Source organism: Scylla paramamosain, chromosome 13 (genome assembly GCF_035594125.1).
Source record: "Scylla paramamosain isolate STU-SP2022 chromosome 13, ASM3559412v1, whole genome shotgun sequence".
Classification (NCBI taxonomy): Eukaryota; Metazoa; Arthropoda; class Malacostraca; order Decapoda; family Portunidae; genus Scylla; species Scylla paramamosain.
The window spans coordinates 7,880,001-7,890,000 of record NC_087163.1 but is presented as its reverse complement, the minus strand read 5'-3'; the positions used below and the strand labels follow the sequence as shown (position 1 = coordinate 7,890,000).

The 10,000-nt window shown below is 40.8% G+C and overlaps 1 protein-coding gene across 1 annotated transcript in view; it reads right to left on the bottom strand.

The window, feature by feature from the left end:
• Positions 1–10,000, bottom strand: part of LOC135106653 (hemicentin-1-like) — a 198,662-nt gene that overhangs the window by 60,916 nt on the left and 127,746 nt on the right. Inside the window, 1 exon segment of the mRNA XM_064015949.1 lies at positions 6,548–6,740. Coding sequence (XP_063872019.1) covers positions 6,548–6,740 — 193 coding nt within the window.

The window sequence follows — 10,000 nt, the reverse complement described above, 5'->3', positions numbered from 1 at the left end:
TTGTATGGAAAAGTGAGGGACGACGGGACAGCTCCATCCATAAGCGTGTGGGGGTGACGCGAGGACGCAACTAATCAAGATACTCAAATTTAAGACCTGTCCTCAGCCACGCTTTCATTTTCTCAGCTGACACGGACGATGGATGGAAGCGACGGGCAAAGAAAGTAAGGGCGGTAGACAGGAGGGAGGAGGAGGCAGGAGAATGGCGAGAGGGGAGGCAGGAGGAGACATTTTTGTGTCAGTACCTTTTTTTTTCCCCTTTTGCAGACGTGAGGAGTCGAGGTCGCTTTCGTTCGTCATTATTATGAAGTTAAGTCGCGGTGTTTCATTTCCCCTTCTGTCTCCCCGCCATGAGCAATAGTCCCTACCATTCTCCTCTGAAAAATGGCGAGAGATCTGCCTCATTGTGCTGGGGTGACGAGGGTAAACAGGCGGGCGAGCAACACATCTATATGCAAAATGTCACAGGGGGCGGGGCGAGGCAAGACTTGGGGAACGTTGATGTGACTTTCTGGCGCGTGTGTATCGTGTCAAGGGGCGCTGCAGGGGAGGCGCTCGGGACGTTGTAGTAGTACAGGATGAACGGCGTGAGGACGAGGACTGGCGGGACGGAAAAAAAAAAAATAGAAGTAGAAGCGCTCGAGAAGGAGAAGAAGGAGGAGAAAGAAGTAGCAATAAGTAGGGAACAAAGAAGATGAGAGTAGAGATCAGGAGGAAAGGAAATATTAACGGGAAAAGGACTGGAGGGAGAGAAAAAAAAATAACAGCAGGAGGAGGATCAGGAGGAGGAGGAGGAGGAGGAGGAGGAGGAGGAGAAGGAGGAGGAGGAGGAGGAGGAGGAGGAGGAGGAGGCGGGGGAGGAGAACGAGGAGGAGCAGGACGAGGAGGAGCAGGAGCAGGAGCAAGAGCGCGAGGAGGAGGAGGAGGAGGAGGAGGAGGAGGAGGAGGAGGAGGAGCACGAGCAAAACTGCAAACAGAAAGAGGAGAAAGAGGAGGAGGAGGAGGAGGAGGAGGAAAAGGAGAAAGAGGAGGAGGAGGAGGAGGAGGAGGAGGAGGAGGAGGAGGAGGAGGAGGAGGAGGAGAAGGAGAGATGATAAGGCCAAGGACCACTCATCCTTTGGGATAGTACACGTGGCACCAGGGAGAAGGTGGTTAAAGAGGAGGAGGAGGAGGAGGAGGAGGAGGAGGAGGAGGAGGACGGAGAGGGCAGAAGGAAGCGACCAAACTGCTGAGGTTGGCCACAGGTCGGAGAGAACCCGAGACATTTATGTTCAAGGAGAACACTAGTAACAGGAGCAGGAGGAGGAGGAGGAGGAGGAGTAAGGCGGCCACTATTACGTAATAGGGCTTTGTGGAGTAGTGCTAGTAGTAGCTAGGGAGCAGAGAGGGGCGGAGGTGGGGGGAAAACATGAGGAAGGCGAGAAGGAAGGCAGCGCGAGGGAAAAGGGTAGGAAAGGGTCACGCTGGGATGGGATGGGAGGGTGGGTAGTGAGGGCCACTGATTGCCGGGTTATGGCGCGTGTCCCACCGTGTAATAAAGTGTAACACAGTGGCCGGGCGGGGAGGGTAAAGGCAACGGGAGCTGCGTCTGCCCTCGTAAAGGACCAGCGGGCTTCGCGGACGCCACTCCCGACACTCCCACCCTCGACATAAAAGTCCACCAAGAACAAGTTTTGAAAAATCATAATCCGATAAAAAAGGAGGAAAATATCAGTGAAATATCAAAATAACATTAAAAAATTCCACTAAGCGAGATATATTCAAATATCCAACACTTAATATTTTTGTGAGTATCAAAATATTCTTCCCCTCAAACCCTTTGACTTGGTGGGCTAATCCCCGAGCATAAGGCTGAGTGGCCACTGAAGTAACTTACAGCGCTGGAAACGCAGAGTTTACTTGGTCACTAATCTAAAGTCGTAACGCTATTGGTTCACGGACGTAGCGGTCACCTGTCTCATACGAAGGTGGTGGACCTACCAAATGTAATCAATCCACCTTATACGCGTACCAGAAAAAAAAAAAAAAACACACAATTGTGTTCGATGAGTAGCTAAATGATATACTCGTATAATCTCTTGACAGCGAAAAATATCATTCTACAACTGCTAAAAATCCTCTTGAATAGGATGAAATTGATTCCGTGGCACTGAAAGGGTCACAGGAGGATTGAGGAGAGCAGGCAGTGAGAGGAAGACACTGTACTACGTTGTTTCTATGCTTTTATTTTCATATTTTCAAAGGTCATCGTGAAGGTCAGCCAATTGACCAGCACGAGGTTCCTTCCACTTGAAAGCCTCGGCCTGGTGACGTGACTGAACGGTGTCACGGCGGCGCTGTGACGACACGACGGCGTGACGTCATTCCCTTTAACACAGTGCAAACATTGATTTATTTTGGGCATCAATGGACGCATCTTCCCTTCGTCCGCCATGCTCATGTTGCCTTGTCTGGCCTTGCTTTGACTGATGATGGTGACGTGATGGTGATAGTAATGGAGGTGGCGGTGGTGGTGGAAACACTAATAATAAATGACGAAAAATGGAGATGATGGTGGTGACAGAGATGATGATGATGATGACGACGACGACGACGACAACGACGACGATTATGATGATGATGATGATGATGATGATGACGCCGATGACTGGAGACGAAAATGATGTTAAAAGTGATCATAACAATGAAAATGAAATTATAAACTAAAAAATGATATTATTTTGTTCCTAATCAATTTTTTTCTGCCTCGAGTTTTGACAATTTTTCAGAAAATAAAAAAGCGTATAATTTCTTCTTTTCCTTAAAAAAGTTACAATTGACTACTCCTACTTTTCAACTTATTTTTTATATCAAGAACTCTTTGATGGGTTGAAGTATTTATGTGAGGGCCTTAAACATTTTTTCCTCCTCTCCTGAGAATCGCAGCTGTGACGTGTCGGGACCCGCGAGTCTGCATTGCGTCAACGAGTTTCACAATATAATGCAAATGACACGTAAAATCATCTATATTTCTGTCACGGAAATTCTACCACAAAATTCAGGACAAAAATTGCTCTGCAGAACTACGTAAAAGAGAGAGAGAGAGAGAGAGAGAGAGAGAGAGAGAGAGAGAGAGAGAGAGAGAGAGAGAGAGAGAGGAGAGAGAGAGAGAGAGAGGAGAGAGAGAGAGAGAGAGAATACACACACGAATGCCAGTGGATTTTTAAAACCCATTTTCTCCTAGCGTTGCCATATGGCAACACTATAGCTGAAATACTTTAATGGTCCTGACATCTGACCTAAGTGTTTGCCACCAACCTTTATGCAGTAAGATATGTTTTCCTCTACGCTGCCGACATGCTGAGCCGTATAATGACTCACTAGATTCGCGCCGTACGCCGCCTAGGCACCACGTGTGTTTTCTTCTTCTCCAAAATGACAAGCAGGAAAAGGTATGTCAATTATTCCGATACTATTGAATATATATTTTTCTCCCATATGCTATTTCAAAGAATAATTATGTGGGTTTGTTATGCGCTAGACATAAAAATTATTATAGCTTTTAAGATGTAAATAATTAATAAAAGGTAGGTGTTGCCATATGGACACGCTAGGGTAATTCTTGTACAAATATTTCTTTTCAGGCCTCTTACAGTGAACGAAGCTTTGGACATTTTAGAGGATGAAGATGAGTTCTTTGATGTATATATGGAACCCCCTGATGTTCGTGAGCTTACTGATGAAGATTCTGCAAGTGAAGAGGATGAACAACCAGAAAGACTTTGTGGGAACCAACTTTTGGCTGGAGCAGAAATTCGCCGTCGTGGTGTAGCAGATGTCGGCAAATCTGACGATGATGAACCTCACACGGAAACCGCCAGACCCCCCAGTAAGAAGGCAAAAAAAATCCTGTAGGGAAGAACTGTCCTCTAATGCAATCCAAAGCAATGGAGAAAAAAGAGAGAGGCTATTTCATGAGTGCGACAGCATCAGACAAGAACGAATCGGTAGTATTATCGCGGTGGAAAGATAATGCGGTAGTAACTGTAGCCTCTTCCCTCTATGGTAGTGAACCAATTGGTTCTGTAGACAGATGGAGTAGAGTGGACAAAAAGAAAATAAAAGTCAGTATTCCTCATGGAATTAAAATGTACAACAAAGGTATGGGAGGGACTGATAGAATGGATCAAAACATAAATAAATATAGAATTTCAATAAAAAGCAAGAAATGGTGGTGGTCTTTGTTCACATGGATGTTGGACATGGCAGTCCATAATGCATGGCAACCTATCGAAAGGACAAGGCAGTGCACTAACACAACTGCAGTTTCGTCGAGAAATTGCTGCTTGCTACCTAAATCAGTTTGGAATTTTACCCAAAGGTAAAGGAAGAAAATCGACTACTCTTCCAGCACAACATTTTGTAAGATATGACAACTTAGGACATCTTGTTGAACCTGTCCAGGATAACAAAAAAAGAAGGTGTGCAAATACTGGTTGTACTTCAATTGGCCGAACTCAGTGTTCAAGATGTAATGTGGGATTGTGTGTGAAGTGTTTCAGAGATTACCACACTAAGTAAGGAAATAGACTTATTTTACAATTATAGTGTGCAATGGCAAACTTGGCACAATGAATATATTTTCATGCAATTCTTAGCTATTTCTACTTATTTTTTATTTGCAGAAATCACGGTTAAAATATTTTGTAAACATGAAAATGAATAAAACGTTTGGTTTTGTATACCTAAGACTTTTTTATACTCGTATTATCCTAGCGTTGCCATATGGCAACATTGAATAACTTATGAACCATTATGACTAAAACCAAATAATTTACAGAATCAGTTTACAATACTATAGCAAACCTACACACAAAATATAAATTGATTTGAAGAAAAAAAAATGAAAAAAAAAAATTTCGGAGGCAAATCTTTGAAGTTCAATCCACGTAGTTTGATTTCACCACATTACACAAGCTGTGGTGTTAGAGGAAAGCTTGCTACGCTATATAGGAAGACAAAACAGAGACAAAGACGGAGGATGAGAACGAGAAATTAGTCCTGACACCAGCTCCATCCCTTAACTTATTGTTATTATTATTACTATCATTATTATTATTATTATTATTATTATTATTATTATTATTATTATTATTATTATTATTATTATCATTATTATTATTATTATCAGTATCATTATTATTATTATCATTATTACTATTATTATTATTATTATTATTATTATTATTATTATACGGAATCATGTTATACCAGATGGATGTGTCAGACCGGGTCAAGAAACAGGTATATATATATATATATATATATATATATATATATATATATATATATATATATATATATATATATATATATATATATATATATATATATATATATATATATATATATATATATATATATACGAGTATATATATATATATATATATATATATATATATATATATATATATATATATATATATATATATATATATACTCGTATATATATATATATATATATATACATATATATATATATATATATATATATATATATATATATATATATATATATAATATATATATATATATATATTTATATATATTATATATATATATATATATATATATATATATATATATATATATATATATATATATATATATATATATATATATATATATACATATATATATATATATATATATATATATATATATATATATATATATATATATATATATATATATATATATATATATATATATATATATATATATATATAATTTATTAAAAAAATTAAATAAACTCAGCTGAACGTTATTTTCTAGCAGAAAGGCAGTGGACTAATTAAAAAAAAAAAAGGTCAGCAGTCGAGTAAATCATAGTCTGGACGCAAACTATTCCAAAGCGAGAAAAGACGTCTTCAGGAACGAAATGTAGAACATCGATCAATTTTAAATGCCAGAGAGTTCAAAGCAATAGAAGTCCCAGTAACAATGGTTAGCTGATAGAAACTTAGTAGGAACTTGTGAAGCGGATGACAAGAATCATTCACTATTCTAAATAACATTGAAAAAAGCAGTATTAATCATACGATGCCAAAGGTCCAAGTCAGTCAGATAAAAGAATACTTGGCAGAATTTAAAACACGATCAGGCAATCTGAAATATAGCATACGTCCACACTGCGAACTGCTGCCCAGGATGGAGAAAGATAAAACAAAAGAAAACAACAAATGAGGAATGTTATCAAAATCATAAATTCTCCAAGACTCGGGAAGATGAGGTGAGACATATTTCTCTGTTAATTTTCGAAGGGAAACTTTCAGTCGAGAATAACACCCCGGGATCTTGATATGGTCACCAGAATCTATACCAGATCCATCAACTAACAAACTGCGATGTTTAGGAAGTAAATTTACAGAGCGACTCACAATCAACTCCATCGATTTGTTAGATTCAGTCTCGTGCCCCACTGAGAACATCAAGTCCTTTGTCAGTGTCAGCAATGTGTACTGCTGACGGGCATGACATAACAGCATGAGGAGACGAAACAACTTACCTCAATAATGGTAGTTTTGGAAGGCGCTCGCATGAAATCCACGCGACACTCATAGCGGCCGGCGTCCTGCAAGGTGGCACTGCTTACGATCATGCGTGCGGGAGGCTGCGGGTAGAAGTGGGTGCGGCGGGCCAGGGCTTGGTCACGAGGATTGTGTTGGAGATAGCCGAGCGAGGTGTTGCGGGCGTCGTAACTGGAAGGAGAAAGAAAGAAAAAAAAAAAAGAGTGTGAATACTTTTTTCTTTTGAGAACGCACCAGCTTAAAGATTCCGGCATCTTATCGATTTCCACTATTTGTAACAGGTTTTATTAAAAGTTATTAGGATTCAGAGGGGTGTTTCCATGATTATATTGATGGTTTGACAAGGATTCTACGCCGTCAAAAGGAAAATCACTTATAACGACATAACTAATCATCTCTATGGCCGATGAAAAGTAGTTTTTATGAAAGTTCACTGCGTTTGAAAATTCGAGCCTGTGTAAGAGAGAGAGAGGAGAGAGAGAGAGAGAGAGAGAGAGAGAGAGAGAGAGAGAGAGAGAGAGAGAGAGAAGAGAGAGGAGAGAGAGAGAGAGAGAGAGAGAGAGAGAGAGAGAGAATGGCAGAAAGACAAAGGCAGGGATTTCTATCATAATCCTTAAATCTTGCCGCGATACTGAAAAAAAAGAAAATAAAAAAAATAAGGAATAAGAATAAACATTAACAACCACCTGAAAATCCATATGACTCCATACAACACGTGAGATAAAAAAAATATCCAGAAACACGAAGAAATAAAGATTGTAAGAAAACGCGGTAAACACGGAAGAGAGAGAGAGAGAGAGAGAGAGAGAGAGAGAGAGAGAGAGAGAGAGAGAGAGAGAGAGAGATGGAGAGAGAGAGAGAGAGAGAGAGAGAGAGAGAGAGAGAGAGAGAGAGAGAGAGAGAGAGTTACATAGAAACACAGGCCACAACAGACATTTCGGTCCTCACGAGGCGACCTGACCTAGGACTACTAAGGTGATAGTAGAAGAAAAGGACAGCAAAGCCAAAGGGTCTCTCCCAACCCTCCAATCCCTCCGGCATAAACCGTACAGGAAACAGGTCGGAAGTAAATACCTTACGGGGGTTAGAGAAGGAGAGAGAGAGATGCCTCCAGGTATATACAGGTGAGTTCCTGCTAAAGGTGAGGGATGGAGGGAAGGAAGAGAGGCGAGGAAGGGTAGGGAGCGTTGGATGGAAGTGCAGGGAAGGGAAGAAGGAGGAAGAAGGAATGGAGGAAAGGGAGGCTTGGATGGAAGTGCAGGGAAGGGAAAAAGAAGGAAGAAGAAAGGGAGGGAAAACTGAGGAAGAACGTAGCCTAAAGGAGAAAAGACCCGGAGGAAAATATGTAGACAAGAGAAGGAAGAGGAGGAGGGAAAAGAGGCGGAAGAGTGGAACGAGGAAAAGGAAGAGGAATGATGATGATGATGATGATGATGATGATGATGATGATGATGATGGTGATGATGATGATGATGATGATGATGATGATGATGACAACAACAACAACAGCAACAACAACAACAAAAAAAGAAGAAGAAGAAGAAGAAGAAGAAGAAGAAGAAGAAGAAGAAGAAGAAGAAGAAGAAGAAGAAGAAGAAGAAGAAGAAGAAGAAGACCGAGAAAAGTGCAGGAAGAAAGGGAGGAGGAAGAAGAAAGCAGAGTAATGAGGTTATGAGAAAGAAGATTTATATCAGACATGAGAAAAAATAAGAGAAAAAAAAGGAAAGAAACGAGAAAAGCAAATTAAAGGAAGGTGTACAAAGATGAAAAAAGTAGATGGAATGGAAGATATTAATCATAATTTCTTTTAAATATCGATATAAGAACTAGGAGCTTGATATCAAGGGACGAAAGATGGCGGGCGAGATAATGAGGCAAGGGTCAGAGAGAGAGAGAGAGAGAGAGAGAGTGAGAGAGAGAGAGAGAGAGAGAGAGAGAGAGAGAGGAGAGAGAGAGAGAGAGAGAGAGAGAGAGAGAGAGGAGAGGAGAGAGATGAGAGGAGAGAGAGAGAAGGAGAGGAGAGAGAGAGAGAGAGAGAGCAGAGAGAGAGAGACTGCTATAAACGAAAGGACAAATTTGGAAATGAAAATTAAGACAAGATGAAGAAAACAAGGATAGGAAGCAAAAAGTAATACTTGAATCAGTAATTTTTTTTTTTTTTTATGTAGGAAGGGCACTGGCCAAGGGCAACAAAAATCCAACAACAAAAAAATGCCCACCTGAAACGCCAGTCCCAAAAAAGGGCCAAAGCAGTGGTCACAAATTGGTGGATAAGTGTCTTGAAACCTCCCTCTTGAAAGAATTCAAGTCATAGGAAGGTGGAAATACAAAAGCAGGCAGGGAGTTCCAGAGTTTACCAGAGAAAAGGATGAATGATTGAGAATACTGGTTAACTCTTGCGTTAGAGAGGTGGACAGAATAGGGGTGAGAGAAAGAAGAAAGTCTTGTGAAGCGAGGCCGCGGAAGGAGGAGAGGCATGCAGTTAGCAAGATCAGAAGAGCAGTTGGCATGAAAATAGCGGTAGAAGACAGCTAGATATGCAACATTGCGGCGGTGAGAGAGAGGCTGAAGACAGTCAGTTAGAGGAGAGGAGTTGATGAGATGAAAAGCTTTTGATTCCACCCTGTCTAGAAGAGCAGTATGAGTGGAACCCCCCAGACATGTGAAGCATACTCCATACATGGACGGATAAGGCCCTTGTACAGAGTTAGCAGCTAGGGGGTGTGAGAAAAACTGGCGGAGACGTCTCAGAACACCTAACTTCATAGAAGCTGTTTTAGCTAGAGATGAGATGTGAAGTTTCCAGTTCAGATTATAAGTAGAGGACAGACCGAGGATGTTCAGTGTAGAAGAGGGAGACAGATGAGTGTCATTGAAGAAGAGGGGATAGTTGTCTGGAAGGTTGTGTCGAGTTGATAGATGGAGGAATTGAGTTTTTGAGGCATTGAACAATACCAAGTTTGCTCTGCCCCAATCAGAAATTTTAAAAAGATCAGAAGTCAGGCGTTCTGTGGCTTCCCTGCGTGATATGGTTACCTCCTGAAGGGTTGGACGTCTATGAAAAGACGTGGAAAATTGCAGGGTGGTATCATCAGCATAGGAGTGGATAGGACAAGAAGTTTGGTTTAGAAGATCATTAATGAATAATAAGAAGAGAGTGGGTGACAGGACCAGAACCCTGAGGAACACCACTGTTAATAGATTTAGGAGAAGAACAGTGACCGTCTACCACAGCAGCAATAGAACGGTCAGATAGGAAACTTGAGATGAGGTTACAGAGAGAAGGATAGAAACCGTAGGAGGGTAGTTTGGAAATCAAAGCTTTGTGCCAGACTCTATCAAAGGCTTTTGATATGTCCAATGGCAACAGCAAAAGTTTCACCAAAATCTCTAAAAGAGGATGACCAAGATTCAGTAAGGAAAGCCAGAAG